Source organism: Phascolarctos cinereus, unplaced genomic scaffold (assembly GCF_003287225.1).
Source record: "Phascolarctos cinereus isolate Bilbo 61053 unplaced genomic scaffold, phaCin_HiC Scaffold_4;HRSCAF=312, whole genome shotgun sequence".
Taxonomy (NCBI): domain Eukaryota; kingdom Metazoa; phylum Chordata; class Mammalia; order Diprotodontia; family Phascolarctidae; genus Phascolarctos; species Phascolarctos cinereus.
Genome location: NW_027555847.1, coordinates 473,617,755 through 473,642,578, shown reverse-complemented (window position 1 = coordinate 473,642,578; position 24,824 = coordinate 473,617,755). Strand labels below are relative to the sequence as shown.

Genomic DNA, 24,824 nt, shown 5'->3' with positions numbered 1-24,824 from the left:
GGCTGGGCCTTGAAGGAATGTAAAGAAGAATGCTCTCATTGGGGAGTATTACAGGAATGGAGCAAGCTAAACACAAAACTACCAAGCAGGATATAGGTGGATAAGACTGGGAATAGCAAATCATGCTGAATTAAAGTGTGTGTGTGTGTGTGTGTGTGTGTGAGAGAGAGAAAGAGAGAGAGAGAGAGAGACAGACAGACAGACAGACAGACAGACAGCTAGGAATGTAAAAAGGTTGGCCACAATGTAGAGGATGATTTTAAATGCTAGGCTAAGAAGTTTATATTTAATATTGTAAGTAATTAGGAATCACTAAAAGTTTTTGAGAACAGGACTGATGAGGAAAAACTAACAATAGCACAGTATGATAAATTTACTTCTTCAAACATCTTAATTATATAGAACTACAATATGTTTTAAGAGTTGGAAGATACTTCAGAAATCATGTAATCCAACTCTCATTTTAAAGACCAAGAAAGTAAGTTCCTAGTTCAAGATCGTGAGACTCATTAGTGGCAAAGGTAGAACTAGAATTTAAGATTCCTGGTACTCTTTCAAATATTCTTGCCATAATATCATACAACACCAGTTCTGGCACTTACTAACTTGAGCAAGTCACTTAGATTCTCTATTACTCAGTTTCCTTATGCACAAAATAGGAGAGTTAGTTGGAATAGTTGACTCTTAAGACACCATATAGTTCTAGATGTATAATACCCCACTAGTTGTCATTTAGTAAAATTATAGGATCACAGATTAGAGCTAAAAGGGGGCTTAGAGGACATCAAGTACAACCACTTTATTTTTACAAATGTGGGAACAAGCAGAAAGAGGTTAAGTGACTTGCCCAGTAAGTGTCTGAGACAGGATTTGAACCCAGGCTTCCTGAATCCAAGTCTAATAAGAAGCCATGGTACCTCTCATTCAGTACTGAGGACAGAATAACCTTCCTATATACCGTGTCTCACTCCACCCCCACAACTGAAAATGTATTCTCTCTCCTCAAATTTTCCTAGATCACATTGGATCTTTCTTCATTAATATGGGGGAGGGGGTGGAAGGATCAGACCTGTGATTTCATCAAGGTAAGGAATTTCCAATGAGGGACAAAACTCTCTTCATTTACTCAGATCAGCAATTCATCATAATTCATAATCTTAAAAAAGTTACCTCTAGTCCTTTTCATGGCAAATAGCTGATAGGTGTCAGATTAAAGACTTGAACTCAGGGCTTCGGACTCCAAAGACTCTATTCACTATAACACTCTATCCCTAAATTATAGCATATTCCCTGTGTCACTGTTTTTTCCTTGTGAATCTAAAGCCTAGAACAGTGCATTGCATACAGTAGGAACTTAGCAAATGTTTACTGAATGAATGCCTCATAGCCTTTTTCATTCCACTCGCAAATTCAATATGTTAGGTGGTGTGGACTGAAAGTGGATTTCCACTGATAAAGAGTTGAAAGGTGGTCAGATGAAAGGGAAGAAACAGGTTTTGAAAGGAGAGAGTTGACCAGAATAATCATGCTAATGAGAAGAAGAGAAGGCACATGTCACAAAATTGACATAACACATCAGCGCCATGAAGAAGTCAGAGAATGTACACATTAGGAGCCAAAAATGCTTGCCCCATATTCTGATTTGGGAAGTTACAGAAAAGAGATGCTAAGGACCAATGGGGAACATAATACATGTGGGTAAACTCCTGGTGACAATCCTTTTAAAGGAAAAAAGTAGACTGCAAGGAAAGAAACACATGAATCATCCAAGAGGTCTTCTAACTCTCTAGCATGTTCAGTAAGTAGTATTAGTTGGGAGATAGAAGGTGAGATGACTTCTCAAATGATAGCATAATAAATTTGTACAGAGTGCCATGCAGCATTTTTCAATGTCCTCTCCTTCCTTTCACAAATTCTTTTTCATAAAGGCAATATTTCAAGGAGGCCCAAGGTATCCCAACCAGCTCCTAAAAAACTTAGCTGTAGAACTCTCAGTTCCTTAAACAAAGTGAATCTTTAATCTGGAAATGTCCCTAATTCTTCCATACCTTGCTCCTTTTGTTGCCATATAAATTATGCCACTCGTACTAAAGCCTGCTGGAAGCTTCATGCTTGTATAAGAACTAGTTTCTATAGAAGATATTTAAATGAGAGTTTTCTGATATTGCAGTTTCTTTTGCTAACTAGGCAAAAGATCAAATTGCTTCATGAAAAATCGTTCCATACCTCTTAAAATGAATCATAAAATGTGGAAATACTAAACAGCTTACAGAATACCTATCTTTAAATGATAGTATTGCTTTCCAAAGCTCACAGAGATAACCCTTTACAAAGAAGTTTAAACTTTAGCTAACTGGCATAATAAAGTATCCAACAAAGCCAAGATAGGAAAGTTAGGATTTTGCGTTCTTTTTGCTTCAGTATCTTCATCTGTAGCCTTTGTAAGAGAACTATATTCTACTTCTTAGTTGTGAGTTTTTTAAAAATTTGTTTAAAGATCTCTTAACTTATAAAGTTAACAAACAAACAAAAAACCCACACACAAAACAAAAAAAAAGCAAGTATATTTTAAGCAGCAATCCCGAAAAAGGTACTAAAAAGTATGAAAACTTTCATAAATGCCCTACCAATCCCTGAGGTGGAGGCAACCAGAAACATAATAATGTACTGGATCAGTCTGGAGCTGATGGGAATAAACTGCTTGGAACCATAAGAACAGACAATGATTTTAAAAGCAAAATATCAAATAAAATACTGACATACAATTCTATCTTTAAGAGTTTGAGAGCCCTGGGTTTTATATATTTTGTAACTTGGATGAATGAGAATGATTACATTAGTTTTGAAAGGCAAAATATCCTATGGAAATATCATCATCAAAGGGAACTGTGCACAAAAAAAGTGGCTAGGTGGGTGTGAGATGATGAATAACGGTTTTCCCTTCTGAAAAGTAAAATAATGTTACAGGATTGTACCATAAGTTAATGGCAGGCTAATTGTAAATAGATCATTTCTTCTGCACATATATGAAAAATAATGCATTGGGTTTTTCTCTTTCAGCTGAGTAAATGTTTGTTGTTGTTGCTTTTTTGACTGGAAGGTACTATCCCAAACATTTCCTACTCTTATTCACTTAACTGATAAAGGCTGGTAAGCAAAGATTTGTTTGAGCTCCTTTATTTCTGATTTAACTAACAGTCCAAGAAGGATGCATAGTACATGACTCCACAAAAGTAACTATTGAGAACAGTAGAGACCATTATTTTTCCTCCCACTGTTGGTAGAGGTCAGCATCCCTGTCATTAGTAATGTCATAACATAATTATATTACTACTCCTCATGTGGGCAGATACTTTGCAACTTGAAAATACATTACAAAGTTTCAAATGTAAAAAAGTGCCACCTCCTTATCCCAATTTAGCACTAAATCAGTAAAAACAATCTTTAGAAATGACAGTATACCGAGAAACCAAAGGAACTGTTATTACTATGTAGGTATATATTTAAACTGATGCTTTGACATCTTCAACTAGAACAAATAGGGCTATATTTTACTACTGAACTCATACTGTGTGCTCATTTAATCCAATTTCTTTGTAACATTCAGTTCAATTAAGGGATACATGTTACTTAAAATAGTCTTAATTGGCTGAAATAGGGTTATGGTAGAGCTATGTTATTCATCTACAAATGTCTGAAATATAACTATGCTTAAAGCATCAGGAGGTAAATAGTGTTACTTCAAGCCTAAATCTGTCTGTCCAGTCTATAAGCCACACTGTTATTTCAAAGGTTGACCTATATACAGCAGCATACCATCCATTTTGCCTGTTTGTATAAGAGATACCTCACACAGTTGCCATAACCAACATTGTTTTGCATTGTTCTTTCACTTTTCTCCCTCAATGGACTGTGTGAAAAAGGAGTCAAGTTTGCATAGAGATATGTGCATAGTGTAATGTGCTCTCACAATAAATAGATCAACACTAGGCTGAACTGTTTAGAAAATTCCTTCTGCTGAGTTTATTAGAAGAAAAATGAAAACAGTGGGGTGTTTTTTTTTTGGCCATATGTAAAACAGCAGTGCCGAGGGGTGCCAGGATAACCCAAACTTGTGCTTTCATTTAAAATAACTTAGAGGGGATGGTGGTATGTTAATTTTTATAGACTACAGTAATCCTGTATCAAAAACATTTGGGCAAAGTATAGTTCTGATTATATATGTAAATACAAGTCATAACAGATTCAGAATAAACTATAATTTGCTTTATCAACACAACTTTCAAAAGTAAAAATAATGTACTGAGGTTATCTCACTGTAAAATATGGCTTCATTGCAGTCTTAAAGAAAACTGAAATTGCTTTCCAATTTGATATGTATTGGATTAGTCCAATTGAGGTTATTTTATTTTATTTTTTAATTTTTAAATAAATGAAGATAAAGTTTTCTTACTAAATATCTTTCTTAGATGTATCTTTTAATGCATTGGAAAGCCACTTGAACCTTCATAAAAATGAAGGATGGTTCAATATTTTCTAATCAATTGAAATATTTGATCTAGACACAAGTTTTGTATCAGTGGTAATCATGATGGAGTGGAAAACACAAGGTTCAGGGAAAGTAGCCTGCCTCTCAGGGGCCTAGCAAACCTACTCAGTCCATTTAATATAATCAGGGATCAGTGACAAATACATTTAATAGACTGCTACGAATAGATGTTCTGGAGAAGGCACCCTGTGAGAAACATTCACATGAAGTCTTTTCCAACTATGATAAGTATGTCTTATGACTTTGCATTTTTTAAATCCATTATTGCCCAAGATAAGTTAAATAGAAGACTTGCAACTCCTCTATAGAAAGGGTGGCTAATTTGCATTTAAAAAGAACAGTTTGCTCCTTCATACAAGGCATGACTTAAAAGGAGCTTCAATGAGCTAGTCAAGAAACTCTGAGGACTTTCTAAATTAATTTATTCAATCTGCTGCACAGCCCACCAAAATTATTTAAAACACTTAATTGGGAAATGATTTAATATATCAAAGTAATTTCTGATTTTCCAAAGCATTTAACTTTTAAATTAAATTTAGCCCTACTATCTTAAGAATGATGAGTAAAATGTGTATCCAAGCCATTACCTTCCTTTTGGAGCCTTAAATCAGTGCAAGATTTAATAAGGTTGTCCAGTTTAACTGCCAAAGGGGTTCACACTCACTGAGTTCCAATTCAGGCCAACGATTTTTGATTGTTTGTTTTTAAACCAAAAATATCAAGAACAACAAATACACCTTAAAAAAAATAAATCCAAACTTAAACTTAAAACAGCTATACTTGAACTTAAAACAGCTTATCATTCATTCTCTCCAATACCCAAAGTTCACAGTACTTTTAAACTTCTTTCCATTTACTATTCAAGTCAACTCTTCAAACTTCCTTAAGTATTAACTCTAGGAGGAGAGTCCAGTGCATTATTAACAAATATGCCCTAAAAACCCCCCCACAACGGGTGTTTAACCACAGGGTGACTGATTCCCTGTGTACTGATAGATGTAGTTTACTTAACCTAAGTTGCTTGAGCTCACTTTTTTAATGCTTCTATCTACAAGTCTGCAGGTTTGTTTTTTTTTTTTGACAAGGTAGAACAGAAGATGGGGATGCTCGCTCTCTCTCTCTCTCTCTCTCTCTCTCTCTCTCTCTCTCTCTCTCTCTCTCTCTCTCTCTCTCTTTCTCTCTCATCTTCTTGCATAAGGAACCGCTACTAAAGGCTAATGTAGGAACACATTTTCCAAGGTGTTTCACTCTGAAGAACATGTCACCACTCCTGGACTAAGTTGCTCCAAACGTTATGAGACATCAGTTTAGTAAAGGTACAACACAGACACGGTGCAGCTGAGGTAAATGCCCAGCATTTCAGAAAAGTGTTGCTGGGAACTTAGCCTATTTGTCCAAGTTCCACGGATGGAACTTTCAGACATATTTGAAACGAAAGCCTAAAGAGGGACAAACACCTCTAGTATTGCTTATTCATCCTTTGCTTCCCTTGTTGGAGCTTGTATGTTCTGGGAGTTTTGGAGAACCACTTCCTGATAATTTTTTCTCCCACTATCTTTTTTATTCAAGTGCAGAAATGTTCCCCGAAGGCAAAGAAAGTGCGATCCACGTATAAATGAACGCCAGCTGGTTTACTCCACAGAACCACACTGAAAATCATCCTGGTTTGCTTCTGGCCAAAGATAATCGAAGTCCTCTGGTTTCTTTGCAGCCAAGTGGGCACGAAGTATTCCGGTCCCGCTGGCCACCCCACGGTCCAGAAACACCTTCTTGCCCTCTGCCACTGCGCAGAACTTGTCTCCTTAGAAGCCTGGCCAACACTGACCGAATCAGGTTGGAGGGAAATTAGTAACGCAGTTTGCAGGCCACTAATGACTCGGGCTTGTCCAGTTCAGAACAAACTTGTCATCTCCCTTTGCACCCTAAGCGGGGGTCTGATCTTCCCCAAACTGTTAAACTACTAAGCCTGGGGAATCCTGACAAGTGAATTGTCGTGCTAATCGAGAGTTTAGCAGCCTGATTTGATTTGTGAAAACAAAAGAGTTTGTCTGGGGGAGGGGTTGGCTGGGGGACTGCACCCCCCAACCCTTAGTTAGTGGAGGAAAGCACTTGTATATACATTTAAATGCTCTATAATTACTTCCTTTTCGAAATAATAATGCCTCCACCTCAGAAAGGTGGTAAGGAACACATGGGGTCTGCCAGTACCGAGAATAGGGGGAAGGGGTTAAGATGAAACAGGGAGGGGTGTGTGTGGGAAAAGAAAATGGAATTCCCTGTCTTACTCTCTCCACTAGTCCCCTACTTATCCCAGACCCACCCCCAAAGTATTCCGGGGTTTTGTTCTTTTTTAAGGGCTCCAGGGCGAGCCTCGCCAGGCGTCCCTTTACTCGGGAACAGCAGGAAGGAACCGTACAGAGCGAATCCTGTCACTTTCCGCACAATCGCGGTGTTTTGAAAACACCCGGAGCTTCTCTACAATATTTACTACCAAACTGCAAGAATGGCTTTAGTGGGCTGAGAGCTGGAGTGTTTAGTTAAGTCAGGAGGCAGTCTGCACATACACAGCTCCGTGAGCTTCCATCCATGCAAACCAGTAAGGCAAGAACAACAAAATACCAACCCCTCACCCCTGCATTTAGAGGGGGGAAAAGGAAAGAAAAAGGAACCCCACTCCCGTGATCCCAAAGAACGGCTTAAACAACAACAATAAACAAACAAGGAAAAGGCCGAAACAAAAGCAAACAATTCACCTTGTTGCAATAGTAGGGGTCCAGGCAGGGAGAGGGTCCCAGACAGGGAGTATCGGGAGCGGCAGCAGGCTGTGGTGGCGGTGGATAAAATCTTACGTCCATTTCACTCAAACATCAAGTAACTCTTTTCCTTTCCTTTCCTTTCCTTCCTTTCCTCTCCTTTCTTTTTAATTAAAAAAAAAAAACCAAACTGTCCAGCAAAACAAGATTGGAAGGAACAGAAAGAGGTGTCTGGGCTTAGGAGTAAAAGAAACACCTTCCTCGCCTCACATCCGTTTGCGGTTTGTTTAAAAAAAAAAAAAGAAAGAAAGAAAAAACACGCACAACTCTTCCAAAAAAGCACCAGTCTGCAGATGTCTGCAACAGAAAGAAACCCTTCTTCTTTTTCTTCTTCTTCCTCTCCTTCTTCTTCTTCTACTGCTGCTGCTACTCCTGCCGCTGCTGCTGCTGCTTCTCCTGCCTCTGCCGCCGCTGCCGCCGCCGCCGCCGCCGCCGTAGCCGCTGCTGCAGGGCAGGTAACTTCAAGTACTTATTGTTTTTCCCCCTCCCTCCCCACCCATCCCCCACCCCAACCCACTCCCCTCACCAGCCCGACACACACTAACTAGTTTTCTAGCTGTAGGTAATTTTTTTTTATTGAATTCTCTAAGTTCTGGTTTTATTTTATTCTCTCCACCTTCATGGATGGGGGGGGGGTGTCGGTAGGCAGGGACAGGGGCGGGGAGGGGGGAGAGGAAGCGGCCGCTTCTCTCCACTCTCCCCGGAGTGGGATGGGCTGCGAAGGGACTGGACGCAGACCGGCCTTTTAAGCAGGCGGAATGGCTGCGGCTGCGGCTGCGGCTGCTACTGTGCCGCTGCTGCTGCAGCTGCCGAAGCTGCCACTGCTGCTGCTGCTGCTGCTGCCGCCGCCGCCGCCGCGCCGCCGCCGCCGCCGCCGCTGCTCCGGGCTCCCAGCGTCGAAGACCCCCAAGAGAAGGGAAGGGAAAGAGGAAAGAGGAGGTAGGAAGAGAGAGAAGGGAAAGGTGGGGAGTGAGGGGAGGAGGAAGAGGAGGAGGAAGAAGAGGAAAGCAGGGACAGAGTGCTTTGCTTTGCCTCCACACGGCTCCTCCGTGTTTTACACAAAGAGCCTGTCGAGCTACAGCCATTTACTGCTTTGGGGCACTGATCCCTAGGATGAAGAGAGGGGGCGCTGTGGAATACCCCCTCCACCCCCTCCCCCTCAACCTGCACCTCCTACCCTCCCTCTTCTACACGCCCACCACACCAGCAGCCACCCTCCCTCATCCTTCCTCTTTCCTCCATCCCCACCTATCTCCGGTCCAGTCCCCTTATCCGACACCCACCCACCACCACTATGACCCTCTTCTCTTTCTTCCCATCCCGAACTTAGTAGTTCCAATACGATCTCCTAGACGCTGAGCTGCTGCGCAGGGGGCCGGGCAAGGAACTCCGCTAGAGAAGAGAGAAGAGGCTCGGAGCTGGAGGGAACTACCAGAAGCGGTTTATGGTATTATTGGGTATTCTCGGACCCATTGGGAGATCCTCAAGCTTAGGCAGATGGGCTGCAGGAGCATTGCCCCCATTTCCCGGTTCCCTTTCCCCTCACCAAACCCCTTCTCTCCTTTACCTTTGCTCCACTGGATGACTCGAAGAGGCTTAGGACCACGAGTTGTCTTGGAGTGGGGGAGTGGGGGTAGGGTAGGGTCGGGGTGGGAACTATGAAGTAGAGGCCTGAGAGGGTTATTCCAGAGTCAATAAGAAAACAGTTATTAGCCCAAAATAGGGGAAGAGAGGGGAATACACATGTTTGGACAGTTGCAAAAGAGAATCGAATGGTACCCCCTGGGCTACTTTTCTGTGGCTGAGTTTTTCGAAGGGGAATATACCCTTGGCCAAAAGTGAAGCTCTGTAGTCAGCCTCCTTGTGAGGGTGGTGGAAAAGTGGGATGAGGAAGCCTCAGAGGGTGTTTTTCCCACTGAACAAATCCAGCCTCAGATCTGTGGCCTGGGCTTTTCTACTTTGTGGGTGTTTCCTACTTTATGGGTAAGTATGATGTGTTTGGGACACCCCATTTGTATTCCATATTTCCAGTCTTTCTAGAGCTTAGGGAAAGAAGCCAGGAGTCTGTGGCTTTTGCCGAATTGTAAGGATACCAGGAACCCCGTGTCTACTGGGGCACATGGGGTTCTTCCCATCTGTGTCACGTGTGCTTTGGCACTGGGAAAGAGATTAATACGATTTTATGGTCTTTCCAGTACACTTCACAACCTGCTCAGTAGTCACAACTTCCCCATTTGAAACGTTGCTACTTCTACTATGGAAATCAGAGGTCAATCAAGTAGGGAAAAGCTAACAGAAGTCAAGGATAGGAAATGTTAAAATGTCAGCTGGAAGCCCCAAGGTCCCTTTTATCATTCCTTTTAAATATACAATATGTAGAGGATGTTAAACATTGCATGTCAGTATGGTATAAAATCATAGAAAGAGTATTGAACTTGGCTTCTAGAGCTCTTGGTTCAAATCTTGATAATGACATTTATCTGTGATCTTGAGCAAGTCATATAACTTCTGTAAGCCTACTTCCTTATCTATAAATTGGGGATACTTGTGGCTGCTTGCCTCATGATTGTTGTGAAATGCTTTATAAAGCTTTAAAGTTTTTTTTATGTCTGTATCTATGCATCCGTATGAGTTTTGATTGTTCGCTATATTATAAAAATAAAAAATTTTGAGGTGAATTTAGAGGTCATCTGAGCTAACCCCTTGCTTTGCTTTTCCATATGAAAAAATCCTGGAAAGCTTAAGAGACATGTCCAAAGTCCCTCAGGTAGTAAATGGCACAGCCAGGATTAGGTCCCAAATCTTCTGATTACCAACTAGCCCTCTTTGTTTTAGGTCAATATCTTCTTTTCAGTTTTTTTAAGTTGCAAAAGTCCGTGTTACTACCAACCCACAAGATTCATCCAAGAAGGGAAAGGAGCAAGGAAAAGTGGTATGGCCAATCCAATCAACTTCAGCAAGCCTCTAGGTATTTACTAAGTGCAAAGCCCAGCCCCTTAAGAAGTTTACAACTTGGTAGTGTTGGGGGAGGAGGGGGTATCTAAGAATATGGAAGAACATTTAGCCGGTTGGGTTATATAGACTTGATCATTTGAAAAGGGAGAGACTCACTAATAATGACCAGAGGGATCAGGAAGGGCTTCCAGGATCCACATTCAGAACTCTTTGGCATACAGAATAAAACAGAAAAATGGACATTTCTCTACTCCTAATAAAAATTAATTAAAATAAATTTTAAATGAAGTGCTGTGGTTTTTAACTTCACTCAGTGTTATAGATGTTCAAATGTACTTTTGTTTCCTTCTACTAGAGATTAAATACTGTAACACTTTTCTTCAGCTTTAATTTAAAATCTCAGCTCAAATTTCTGCCATATTGGGTGTCTTCTGTGTGCCTGTCGCTGTGCTTGCAGAGATGAGAATGGTGACGTTACTGTATTCAAAGAGGTTATATTTTATTGAAGGGAAACTCAAATGGGTAAATATACTTTTTTTTTGAGTGGGGAGGCACAGGGGTTAAGTGACTTGGCCCAGAGTCACACAGATAGTAAGTATTTGAGGCTGAATTTGAACTTAGGTCCTCCTGACTCTAGGGCTGGTGGTCTATCCACTGTACCATCTAGCTGCCCATGGGTAAACACATTTTAAACAGAGTCTTTGATCATCACTCAACACTTGTTTCCAATATGCTATACTATTTCAAGATCACAGAATACTTGGAAATGCAGTTAAATTGGCATATTTAACTACAAGACAGTGTGGCATAGTGTATAAAGAACCAAAAGCTTCAATGTCAGGAAGACCTACATTCAAGTCCTTATTCTGACATATTCTCTATGTAACCCTGGGCAAATCCCTTAATTTTTTGTTGCCCCAAGTAACTCTGAAACTAAATTGCAGAAAAGTTGTAAATCTGTTAGTAAAAGGAGTTTAATCACTGGTTCAATGAGATCACAATGTCAGAACTGCCTCATCCTCTCAAAAAATCATTAGTCACCTGCTCAGATTGAACAAACATCAAAGAGAGGAAAATGGGCACTATGAGAGGGGCAGCTAGATGGTGAAGCATATAGAGTCAGGATAGACTTGAGTTTGAATCTTGCCTCAGATACTAGCTGTGGGTCCCTAAGCATGTCACTTACCCTGTTTGTCTCAGTTCCTCATCTGTATAACGAGCCGGAGAAGATTTGCAATGGCAAACTACTCCAATGTCTTAGCCAAGAAGACCTCAAATGGGGTCCAGAAGAGTTGGACACAACTGAAACAATTAAATAACAACAAAACTCTCAGTCTCCTCATCTATAAAAAGAAAATAATAATAGGACCTACATCACAGGGATGTTGTGAAAATTAAATGAGATAACATGTGAAGTGCTTTTTAAGCCTTAAAGCAACATATAAATGTTAACTATTATAGTTATTGACAATATCTTGAAAGGATTTGGAATGATATTCTGTCTTGCTCAACCTGCACCTTTCTCTCAACTGCTGAAAGTTCAAATGCCAGTTCTCTATATTTATTTCAACTTATCCAGAAACTTGATTGGATTTGTGATGTCTGAAAGGCAAAGTAGAGTACTGAAACTGAGAATGGCCAGCGGGAGGTATGCAGTTCTGGAACTGTTAAATAGAGTGAGGACTACCCTACAATAATTAGGGAAGTGTTTTATTTCTAACCCTACTTCCTGTGACATGGACTGAGTAGATGTAGTTATACTAAGGTAAGACTGGAGAATTTGGATTTAAGCCTTGGAGTATATTTTCTTAATTTACAATATAAAATCCTTTAGGGAGATATTGTATGAATTTTCCATTTACTATAATGTTCAAGTACCTACCATTGCTTCATGAACCCATCAGTGTCTCTGATGTTTAATGCACTCCTCTAACTTCTCAAAAGGAAGAAGAAAACAATTAGACGTGGTCTCTGCCCTCAGGGACCTTACTAAAGTCTGATAGGGTGTATAAACTACACCAATGCATGAAATAATCAAAATATCGACGGTGTGGTCCATGACTGGTTGGCTGTTCAAGACAGACTCACAAAGCATAAATCTTGGCAAGTTCATTATTATTTAGGGTTGTGTACTCTGCACACTGAAACTTAAAACACTTATTAACAGGTATGTGGAACCTGGGGACTTCAGGCCACATGTGTTCTTCTATTTAAGTACTTGGGTGTGGCTTTTTGACTGAGTCCAAGTTTTACAGAACAAATACTTTTTATTAATAGGATTTGTTCTGTGAAGTTTGGATTTAGTCAAAGGGCTACACTTGAGGACTTAGAGGGTAATGTGTAGCCTTGAGGTCGAAGGTTCCCCACCCTTGCATCTCTAGAGAAGTCATTCACCCTAACCCAACTCACAGGAGATATTTATAAACTAAATACCAATTTATTAATTAACAATGGAATATCTACCATCAAGCCTGGAAAACTTAGGCCTTTTGACCTGAATACTTCATTGAGATATTAAGATACCTGGAAATCAACAATCAAGTAGTTTCTTGAGTCTAGAATCACAGAGAAAAAGGAGAGCTGTACCCTTAAGAAATATTTTCTTCTCCTTTCTCCTTTATAGGGGTATGCCATATACATATATCAGAATATTAATGTCTGTTAGTATGGGTCCACTCTCCCCTGGACCATGCTCATGATGTACCAACATTTCTCCTATCCTTCAACTGAATTTTGCCATTACAGCATCTTCTTTCTGACCCTTCTTATTTTAACTTACTATCGTAGCACATTTTAGTTCTAAGTTTACAGATCATTTTTCATTAATTCTACCTGTGGTTAGTGTATAGGAAGGCATCCTAATCTTATCAATTATATGTCCCAAAATTAAAATGCAAGATGCATTACCTTGGACAGATTTCCTTTAGATTAAAAATCCCTTGTTTTTAATAGGCCTTTATAAATGTCAATCATATCCTACTCTTTTTGTAACACATTATGTTTTGGAATAAAAATTATTATGTACATTGTGGTCTTCTATACATTGACTACAAGAATACCTCATGAAATAGTGAGACTTTTTTAAGTGAAATGAAAGCATGGCATACTAGGCACAGCGTGGCATACATTCCTCATTGAAGTTAAGGAAAGAGATTCTCCATGTTATCTGGGACCACATTCTCTCTAGCAGGTAGATGTCTCAATAAACACCCTTGGCGCTTAATCTATATTGCTCTGTATTACTGTTCATGTTGTCCTTCAACTGGACTGTCTGAGGTCCTTGACAGTAGAGTCTATGTCTTGTACCACCTTGTATGTATCAATGCTTAAGGCACAGTGCCTTATGCATATACTGAATACTCAGATAGTTTTTGGTGATCATAATGTTGAATATCAAAGTCCTTATGATTAGCAGTGATTTACTAATACAGCTCCTTGATGGTGGTTATCTGATATAATCACATTGTATAATGGGTGATAAATAACAAGACAAATATTACAATGGAAGAGAACTTAGAACAAATCTCTTTTGTAGGCATAGTTTGAGAAATGATTTGATTTTTTTTTTTTGCATCAATCTAGAAACGCAACAGATATTGGCATCAGAAGCACGTTTCAGTGGAAGGGTCTGTAGATACATCTCATGGCATTGAATGACTCATGAAACCCAGTGCTGTTTTTATGATTTTTTTTAAACACTATATGGGAAGTATGCCATCCATGCACATCTCACAACTGAGTATGGTACAGTACTTTGATCTTCAATAATATACAACATTTGTGGTATAATAGCTATAATAAGACTTCATCTATTTTACAAGGCAATAATCCAGTCTTCTCTCATCAGGATAAACTGTAAGGATAAATCCTTTCAAAATCAGAATTATTAACTTGTAAAAGAGTGAGGCTACAATTATCCTTTAAATAGGAACAGCTGCAACATGGTACCGGCCCAAAGCATAACAGTGATGTATTTTTTCAGCGCAATTAAATGCATTTTTAATGCAAACTAATACTCCATAAAAGTCAATTGAGGAGTGAGTAGGTGTGGAATTGCTGAGATGAAAGGAACCAGCATTTTGCTTACCTGAGTTAATGCTTCTTTTTTAGTAAATGCTATTTTGGTGAAAGTGGATAATCAAATCTAATTTTTACTGGGGAAGTGAATACCCAAGCTAGAGTGGATGACAATGAGACAATTGAAGGATGTTTCTTTAGCATCCTGGTACAATTTCTTGTTTTGAGAAAAATTCATAACTATGGCTGTTTTTTTCCCCAGAGAAATATCATGAGTCAGTAATATGTAACTATAGTTAAAAAAAAGAAAGTATAATCCTGGGGTGAATAAATAAGAATGTAATATGTAGGATTCATACTGGCATCTTGCTAGAGTACTGTTTTCAGATCTGAGTTCTGACTTGAAAGAAGGGTGGAAAGGACACAGAAAAGCCATGAGGAAGATTAAAGGATTGGAAAGTAGGATCTATGAGGAAAGATTAAAGGACTTGCCTAGAGAGAAGAAGGCTGAAGGGCAATTTAATGTCTTCATACACTGTATATGAAGAGTCCTTTCACAGAAAATGGTAACTAGCTCTTCTCCATTTCCAATGAAGTTAAGACACAAGGAAATTGATTCTAAAGCTTTTGAGAGTTGTTAGATGTGAAGCTTTCCTGAAGATGTGAGTTGTTAAATACTGGCATCAGTTGCCAAATGAAACTGTTAAATCTCATCATGGCCTATGCTTCAATGATAGGATCCCAAACAAGGCTTTGCAAAGATCCACTCACCTCATCATGCTGTTATTTCAAAGAAGTGTGCTTTCGCTGGTTGGAGCAATGCTCACCAATATGATTGCAACCCCTCTGTTCCTTAGTGCATGTTTTTAATGAGTTGCCTTGCCTGAAAAAAAAAATCACATAGTGAACAACGTTCTGGGGATATGCTTCTCTAGAATTACATAAACTAATCTTCTGACATCTTGTACTCAAAGCCTTCCTACCTTGATTGGTCAGAACTCTTCTGGCATGGCTTTTGAGAAACCACAGCTACCTTCACACTATAATGTGTAAATTACAGTAAGGTGGTAGTGAAGGCTTCATCCCATTAACTTCCAGAAATATTTTCTTCTTTTCACCTAAATTTTCCCCACCTTTTGGTAGTGTCCAACTTCTACATTGAGTCACTTTGTCAATATGTCTATAGCTGTAGATCTTTTCAATAAATATGTTCTCGTCTGTATGACCTTATGGCACATAATGTCCTATTTAAGATCACGTTGACGTACTAGATAATTTTTCAGAGTTGGTTTAAAAAAAAGCATAATTAGTTCCTTCATGGGGCACCTAGGTGGTAAAGTGGATAGAGTGAATAGAGGGCCTAGAGTCAGAAAGACTCCTCTTTCTGAGTTCAAATGTGGTATCAGATACTTACTAGCTGTGTGATCCTAGACAAGTCACTTAACTCTATTTGCTTCAGTTTCCTCATCTGTAAAATGAGCTGAGGAAGGAAATAGCAAACCAATCCAATATCTTTGCCAAGAAAACTGAATCATGAAGAATCAGACACGACTGAACAACTGAACAACCTCCCATGGTTGTTGTGAGACTACACTGAGATAATATTTGTAAAGTATTTCATAAATCTTAAAGCATTGTATATGTATGTATATATAAATATGTATATATTTATGCTTATGACTATTATTGTTAATAATTACTATTTGCACATATTATTTCTTCTTCTTTGATAAAAGGGGCCCATTTATAGAAAAGAAGTTGAGGAATGTTTGACTTTTCACTTATCCTTTAAAGATGTTCATAATAATAAGCCCTAGGTGCCTCAACATAGCACGAAAGTTTCTTGGGATTCTTGAATGTATGCCAGTGGACCACAATTGCTGGTTTGGTCCTTTCAAGATGGAATGATTTCAAGTATGAAAATCTTTTAAATATGATCCAGGCAATGGAGCATATGTTGGTCATCTGAGGATCAGTTTAACTATGCATTGTTATCATATGGGTGGTTACTAGGTGATGACTTTTTTTTTGGCCATTGCAACTTGTTGAGACTATCTATTAAAATGCATATAAGTTATGATATTCATTGGTATAGAGAGTACCCACCTAGATTTAAATTTCAGAGGTCTTGAAATATTGATGTGCTTCATATTAAAACATTAAATGAACTGACATTATAATAGTTTGTCAGTTTAATTTATAATAGTTTGTCAATTGTTAATTTAGACCACATATGATAGACTTTATTCTTCATGGGAACCTCAAGTATATTTTCAAGTTTGTGTACAAACTTGAATCATAAAGTTATCCAGCTGGAATTTTATCATTAGTTTCTCCTCTCTCTAATATAATAGATAGAACACTAGATTTGGAATTAAAAGACCCAGGCTCATTTCACAATTTTACTACTTGAAGAGCTCTGTTACCTTGGGCAAGGAGTTTAATTTTTCTTTTTCTCTGTTTCCTTATCTGTAAAATGGAGAGAACATAGGCAGCTAGGTGATGGTATATAGAGTACAGGATTTGGACTTCAGAAGACCTGAGCTCAAATCCTTCCTCAGACTCTTACTACCTGTGTAGCACTGGCATTACTAGCTGAGGACCAATTTCTTCATCTGTAAAATGGGGATGGTAATAGTGCCTACTTCACAGGGTTGTTGTGAGAGTCAAATGAGTTAATGTATATAAAATGTTTTGCAAACTTTAAAGCACCATATAAATGCTATTTAATTTTTTATTACTTTTTTCATAGAAGAAATTGCTTTATAAAACTTGAAGAGCTATGTAAATGTGGTTTAATATTTTTATACTTCCTCCTTTAGAAGACTCATTCATTTTCATACCACATCTCAAACATCCAAGAGGATAATGCTCTAATCTTTTTTTTTTTTTTAGGAATTTCTCTCTCACATTGAGACCTGGGAAAGACCTCAGCTTAAAAAGGCCAAGGTCTTCCACTATGTCTTGCCACTGGACTGTGGAGGAGAGAGTGGGGCTGATGACTGTACGGCTTTGCCTCATTTAACTCCAATTCACTTCCAAGTCAAGACATCTCTCTCCTGTTGTCATTGGTCCTCCTCAAGAACAAAAGGAACAACAGTGACCTGACCACAACCATAGTCTCTTAATTGACATCCTTGCTACAGATCTATTCAGTACACATGCTGCCAGGTTAATCTTTCTAAAGTAGTTCTAATCTGGTCACTGGCCTGCTCAAAAACTTTGAATGGCTCTCAGTTGCCTGTGGGATGAAGTCCAGATGTTGGGGTGGTGTGACCTGCCCCCAAAAAATCTTTGTTTATAGGCACATACAGAGTAGATCCTGTATTTCCTGAAATAAAGGCTATCAGTGCAGGTAAAGGGGGTGCCTGCCCAAGGATCCTGTCTTTGGTGACTGCCTAAGGACCATGTTCTGGCAACCCTTCTATCTTATCTCTTCAACAAAGCTATCTCTGTTGACTCCCCGAGTTTTCCAATACATTCCAGCAGCCCAGCACCCAGACCATTTGCATATACTGACAGTCCCTAATCCCACCCTGCATCACCTAATTAATAAAGTTTACAGTCCTTTCACTGTACCAATTCCACATAAGCTTTAGTACCATCTCTTTAAGTTGCAAGTTCCCTAAGGAACTTAGACCACTTCTTTTGGTGTCATAATAAACTTTGCCACTTGACTGGAAGATAGTTTGAATTAGTGAATTTGTTCCAGGTAAGGCTGCCCTGTACCCCAATGTTTTGGGGTCCCAGCACCTCTGAATTGTGCCAGCACTCCTAAACTACATCATAAACTCTGACCTTAGAAATCAAAGCCCTTCACAACCTGGGCCTACATTTCCAATTTTATCCCCTACTCCTTTCCTAAATGATCACTCAAGTCCAGCCTGACTGTTCCCCTCACTTTATATAGCATGCTAATAAAAGTCAGTTCTGTTCTGTTCAAGTCCTTAAACATTTTAGCACAGGTGAAGCAAAGAAAAAAACAAAACAAAATCCTTAGCCTCAGGATATTTGCATTCTATTAGAAGGTTAGAACAGGTACACAGATAAGTAATGATGAGGAGAAAGGAGGAGGAAGAGAACATAGACAAATGGAGGATATATGAAGACTTCATGGAGGAAGCAATTTTTCAGAGTTTAGCCTTTAAAGAAAATAAGGATTCAAAAAAATGAATAAGGAAACCAGTTCTGGCATAGAGAATGGCTTGTGTAACATTAAATGTCTAGAAGGTAGGTGGAGCAAGATGGTGGAGGAGCTTAAATGCAAGCTGAGGACTTTATATTTTATTTTAAAGGCAACTCTATACATTCTCCCCTCCCTCACCTGACTATTTCTTTGCTTAGGGAATCCTATCCCTTCCACTTTGCTTACCCTACTCCTCCTTTCCTTCATAAACCACATCAATTTCTATCTCTTCCTCTTTCCTCAGTTTTTCACAACTACCTCTTTCCTCCTACACTCCCTTGCACAGAATATATATTCAAAAATATTTGTTAAATCAATGAATTATGAAAAACTGAATTAATTTATAACATTTATGTAAACCACTGACTTGGTACTTAATCATATACTGCCTTGTAATATTTTTCATATCATTGTTAGGCTTCTGCGTTTTTATTTGGCTTTTCATGTATATTTTTTCTTTCACCTAGTAGATAACGTATTTAGTGTCTTTGTATTCCTTATACACCTAGATCAGAGTTTTGTACATAATAAGTACTTAATATTGATTGATTAATTGAATGATTGATTAGAGACTTTTTTTTACCTCTCTACTCCAACTTCAGGCAACTACTGAACTGCCACTTTCATTAAGCCTTTCTTAATTGATCAGGTAAGAGTTTTCTATTTGCCCTTATCCTGCCTGATCTTTACCTCTATAACATGAAACTGTCCCTTATCAATAGATGCTAGAATTATAAATTTCTAGAGGGAAATCACTAGTTTTATTTTTTTCATTCATTACCCAGAATAATATAGCATGCTATCAAGGGCTTAATAATGCTTTTTTCTATAATGACTCTTGCTAGTTCAGTGAAATCTTTTTTCTGGTCTTAAAATGAGATGAAACATGAAGTGTTCTATAAAATCCAAAATTGTATAACCTATAAATGCAACCAATATACTAGGACAGTTGAAAAAAAGGGTTTAAAATATATAATAGACTCATACTTTCTGATTGGAATAGGCCATAGAGATGACCCAGGACACAGAGATTATCTATGTAGAGGTATCAGTACTGAATACGTAGCAATGTGAGATTCTAATATCCCTTGAAGGGCACTTCGTTGTCAGTAGGCATTGTAGATTGAATCAATGACTAAGATGTTCCTATGAGCTGCTAGAGTCCTGTTTATTTTCTCCATTCTGACTATTTCAATCTCTTCCTTTTTCCTGAGAATTTATTAATATAGGTCATAGTATTAGTGATATTGAAGGCAAAATAAAATTATAAATTAAAAAAGTTTAGGGAGATTTAAAAGCAAAATACAAAAATTTAATTATTCTCATCCTTGTAAAAGGTTTTTCAGAAAGGCTGCCTTTTGATATAAAGCGATAACATTTCAATATACTCTCAAAAATTGTAAATGAATTTATAAAACTGTTCAAAGTCAAAACTTACTTTCATATATGAAGATTCATAAAGCTGCTTTCCATTAATTTAGAATTTTTGCATTTAGAATTTGGGTTAATATTTAATATGTTACTTAAAGCTGCAACTGCAACATATTAAGGGCTTCTTACTCTTGCCATTCTCTAACCGGGAAGTAGGAATTCCCTCTACCATAATGCCTTTTATAACATCTGTAATCAGTGGTTATCCACTGCTTGTAAACTTAGAGTGCTGGGAAAATCACTATCTCGTGAAGCAGCCCATTCCCATTTCAGGCAGCTCCAATTCCAATGAAGGTCTTCTTTTTATTGAGTTGAAATCTGCCTTCCACTGGTCATAGTTCTGTCCTCTGGTTCTATGTAGAATAAGTACAATTACTTTCCACATGACAGCTCTCCCATCGTAACAGTTGAAAAAGGGTATTATACTCTCCCTAGCTCTTCCTTCCTCTGAGCTAGGCATCCCTAGTTCCTCATATAATGTGGCTAAAAGACCCTCCACCTTTCTCCTTGTCCTCCTCCATGTGGTTTCCAATTTGTGTATGTTCCTTCTAAATTACAAAGTCAAGATTTTAACACAATATTCTAACTATAGTCTTTCTAGTGTGGACTTCCCCTGACTTGGCACTATACTTGTATCAAAATCACATAAAATAATCTTCATTTTTTTTTTGGAAACCAGATAATAATGCTTACTTGGCTTGAACTTCAATTAGATATAAAGTCCTTAGTTCTTTTTTACACATATTGCTGTTAAATCATGTTTCCACCATTCCATACTTATACAGAACTGCTTGCATGTTTGTTTGTTTGTTTAATACCCTTAAGTGTAAGACTTTGCATTTATCTCTACTAAATCACTTCTTTTCAAATTTGGCACGTGTTCTAATCTGTCATTATTTTTGAATCATAATTCAGCCACCCAACATATTGACCATCTTTTTCAGCTTGGTTTCAAACAAAGATTTGAAAAATGTGGCAACTATGTCCAAGTCACTGAGAAAAATATTGAACAGGACAGAGCAGAGGACAAAGTTCAGAGGCATAGATCCTTCCAGTTGGATACTGATCCATTCACCAGTATTCTTTCATAACTTTATTACATGTGATACCTGCAATCTTTGTTGTATCTCATCCCATGACCATTATCATTATTTATTCTGCCACATCCTCCTCCTTAGCACTCACTAAGTTTCCTATAACACATACCCCACCCCCAGAAATAATCATTGTCTTCCATCAATGAATTAATAAACATTCATTAATTGCCTATTATGTTTCAGGTACTTTTCTAGTTCTTCACAACTTCCTTTCCTACCTTTTTCTTCTCGTTCATGTTCTACTTCTTCTAGAATGCATGCCTTGCTCCATTGTAGCACTTTAGTCCAGCAGATTGGGGGGATTCCCCTTATCAACATATACACACATATCTACATGTATACATATATATACATACACACACATATATACACACATATAAACATCACTTATATATACACACATACAATCACATGTACATACATAAATACACTTACCCATACATATACTTAGTTAGATATCTATAATCATACTCATATAGACATATATACATTCATATGCATCTGTGTAAGACTGTACTATACTTCACCAAGATAACAGAGGCCATCCACTGTGAGCATTTATTCTCTGTTACTCTATACCTAAAATCTCCTTAATATCATTTCTCATTCTCTTCTCTTTTGTTGATTATCTCCAGTTCAATATATATGCATATATTATATTAATTATACCATTTTATAGTTAGTATATTTTATATATAAATATTAAAATATGTGCATATCTATACACATATATACCCTTCACCACCCATTGAGAAGGCCAGAAATATAGAACACATTACAAATATGAAATCATGCAAAACAAATTTCTGTACTACTAATATTCTAAAAAAGAAAGAAACGCATAAAGGAAGAAAGAAAAAAAATTTTTAAATATGCTTCAGTCTGCATGATGGGTCTCTCAGTTTTCTAACTGGAAGTGGACAGCATTTTTAACGTGAGTCCTTTGGAACTATGGTGGGTCATTGTGTTGAGCAGAATCACTCAGTCCTTCAAATTCATTATATTTACAATATTGTTGTTACTTTGTACATTGTTTTCTTGGTTCTGCTCATTTTGCTTTGCATCATTTCATATAAGCCTTCCCAGGTTTTCCCAAAGCCATGCCTTTCATCATTTCTTATAAGGCAATTGTATTCCTTCACATTTTTATACCACCTCTTGTTTAATCATTCCTCAACTGAGGGACATCCCTTCAGTTTCTAATTCTTGGCACCATAAAAAGAGCGGCTAAAAATATTTGTGTACATAATGATCCTTTTCCTTTAATCTCTTAGGGGTAGAGACCCAGTAGCAGTATCATTGGGACAAAAACAATGTACAAATTAATAGTTTCTTCGTCATAGTTCCAAATTGCTTTCAAGAATGGTTGGACTAGTTTACAGCTCCACCAACAGTGCATTAGTGTTATCTATTTTCCCATATCTCCTTCAACATTTATTATTTTCCTTTTTTGTCATCCTAGTCAGTGTGGCGGGTGTGAATATAGTACCTCAGAGCTGTTTTAATTTGCATTTCTCTAATTGTTAATGATTTAGAGCATTTTTTCCCACATGGTATGGATAGCTTGGCTTTTTCCCTCTGAAAACTGATTATTGAGATCCTTTGACCATTTATCAATTGATCCTATTCCTTCCTATCTGCATTTATTATATCTTCTCTCTACTCTTCAGTTTTTTTTCATTCACTTTTTCCTTCTCTATCTTTCTACTCATAGGAATCCTTCAGTTAATCCTGCCACCCCCTCAAGCTGTCATCTAATATCTTTTTCTGTAGTTTGATTCTTAGGAGGAAAAGCCTCCATTTTTGGTGCCTCAGCTTCCTCAACTCATACCCCTGCTCCCATTCCAACTCTACAAAATTTTAGTTCACCTTTACTTAATTGCTCCAACCCACCCTCATTTTCAAAACAGAAAAAAAACCCTACAGGACAAATATCTCTGACTGTTGTTGTTTAGTAGTTTTTCAGTCATATCCAATTTTTTGTGACCCCTTTTGGGGTTTTCTTAGCAAAGGTACTGGAGTGGTTTGCCACTTTCTTCTCCAGCTCACCTTCCAGATGAGTAAACTGAGGTAGACAGAGTTAAGTGACTTGCCCAGGATCACATAGGTAATAAATGTCTGAGGCCAGAGTTGAACTCATGAAGATAAATCTTCCTGACTCCAGGCCTGACACTTTATCCATTGTGCCACCTAGCTGCTCCCTGACTGTCTGTGGGTCACTACAAAAAGCTTCTTGCTCTCCATGTTTTAAAATAAAGTTGGATAGACAGAATTATACCTATGTGAATAATTCAGTTAAAACTCAGTTTCAGCCCAAGTTATCTAGATAATTAAGGAAAGTTTTTTTCTTCTCCCCTGCCATAGCATTAGTCAAATTTCTTATCCTTGTAAGTAGCCCAGAGTAAGAGAAATTTTTATACTAAAAAAATGAAAAAAGTAGATAAGAAGGCTTATACACACATATATGTATATGTATGCATACATATATGCATATACACACTCACATATATACATATACTCACACACACATATATACATACATATATACACATATACACACATATATGAAATTTCTGTACCCTCTTAAGTTGAGAAAGTCTACTGAAAAATTCCTAGCTGAATTTCTCTCAAAATGCAGCAGAATCAGAATTTTTCCCATAAAGCATTAACCACTAAAATAACTAGTGGGAGAATAGGTTGCCACTGTCATAGTCTCAGTGTTTTTACTATTGTGAGAGCAGAAAGAGAACTTATACTCCTATTGTTGGACATTCCAACAACATATTCCTCATCTGTCCCCTGAGACTCTCTTCCATTCCCCACACCAATAAAACAAATAACAAAAAAATACTACACCTCTACTGAAAAATAAAGAGCTACTTCTAGTTTATAGTATGTCTATTAATTAACATTGCTTATCTTTTAAACGTGGTCTGGTTCATTCCTTGTAGTGTTGCTGTCTTGCCCTGCTTTCCCTATGTGCATGAGTTTTGAGTTTTAACTACTGAATGGGTGTTGCCTCAGACAAACTGAGACATAGGAATGACCTTGGCTTAAAAATGCCAAGGTCTCCCACTGCATCCGAGGCCATCACCGGTTATCCTGACCTATGCCTTGCCATTGGACTCCAATGACTCTGGAGGAGAGAGTGGGGCTAATGACTTTCACAGCTCTGCCTCACTTAAAGCCAATTCACTTACAAGTCAAGACATCACCCTCCTTGATGTCATTGATACTTTTTGAAATGAAGGAACAACCACCACCATCAGGACCAACAACAACAAAAAACATATTTTGAGTGCCTATCCAAATTTCGTAGTTTTTCTGCTAGTGCAGGCAGGGTTGTTCTGTCTCACCCTGAGAGACTACGTGTCCCACATGGAATCCTATATTCTCATTTATTCTCTCAGGGAAGATAACTTACTAACCTTATTGTGCAATATTAGTAGAGTTAATTAATGTAATTATTATAAAATATTCCCTTTTCCACCTGTTACTGTAGCTACATGACTGGTAGAGTAATGAATGAACAATACCACAGGGAAAGTTATATACCTATTTTCAAAGGATAGGTTGCATCCAGAGCCAGGAAACATCAGGGAATTAAAAAAAGAGAAAGTCTAAAAGTCCTTTATTATAGTATTCAGAATCTTAGAACCTGCTCCCTAGTGCTGGCCAACAAGTTGAGGTTAATCAAGGCATAGTGGCATAAAGGAACGAGCACTGGCTTCTGAGCCAGAAGATCTAAGATGAATCTGTGCTCAGACTTACTATAG

The 24,824-nt window shown here is 38.0% G+C and overlaps 2 protein-coding genes across 5 annotated transcripts in view; one reads left to right on the top strand and one right to left on the bottom strand.

The window, feature by feature from the left end:
- The window catches only part of TOX (thymocyte selection associated high mobility group box), a 370,938-nt gene extending 363,360 nt beyond the window's left edge, over positions 1-7,578 (bottom strand). Inside the window, exon 1 of one of the 4 annotated variants that reach the window (XM_078153395.1) lies at positions 7,303-7,578. In XM_078153395.1, the coding sequence (XP_078009521.1) occupies positions 7,303-7,404 (102 nt within the window). In that variant the 5' untranslated portion in view covers positions 7,405-7,578. The remainder of the gene's footprint in view (positions 1-7,302) is intronic. The other 3 variants (XM_078153397.1, XM_021005919.2, XM_078153396.1) reach the window with 3 other exon arrangements.
- A 77-nt stretch (positions 7,579-7,655) lies between these two features.
- Positions 7,656-18,017, top strand: LOC144456972 (uncharacterized). The gene is made up of 3 exons (XM_078153398.1): positions 7,656-7,817; positions 8,715-8,809; positions 17,230-18,017. Exons 1-3 carry the CDS (start codon positions 7,656-7,658, stop codon positions 17,357-17,359), a joined length of 387 nt encoding a protein of 128 aa, XP_078009524.1. The 3' UTR covers positions 17,360-18,017.
- The last annotated feature ends 6,807 nt before the right edge of the window (positions 18,018-24,824 follow it).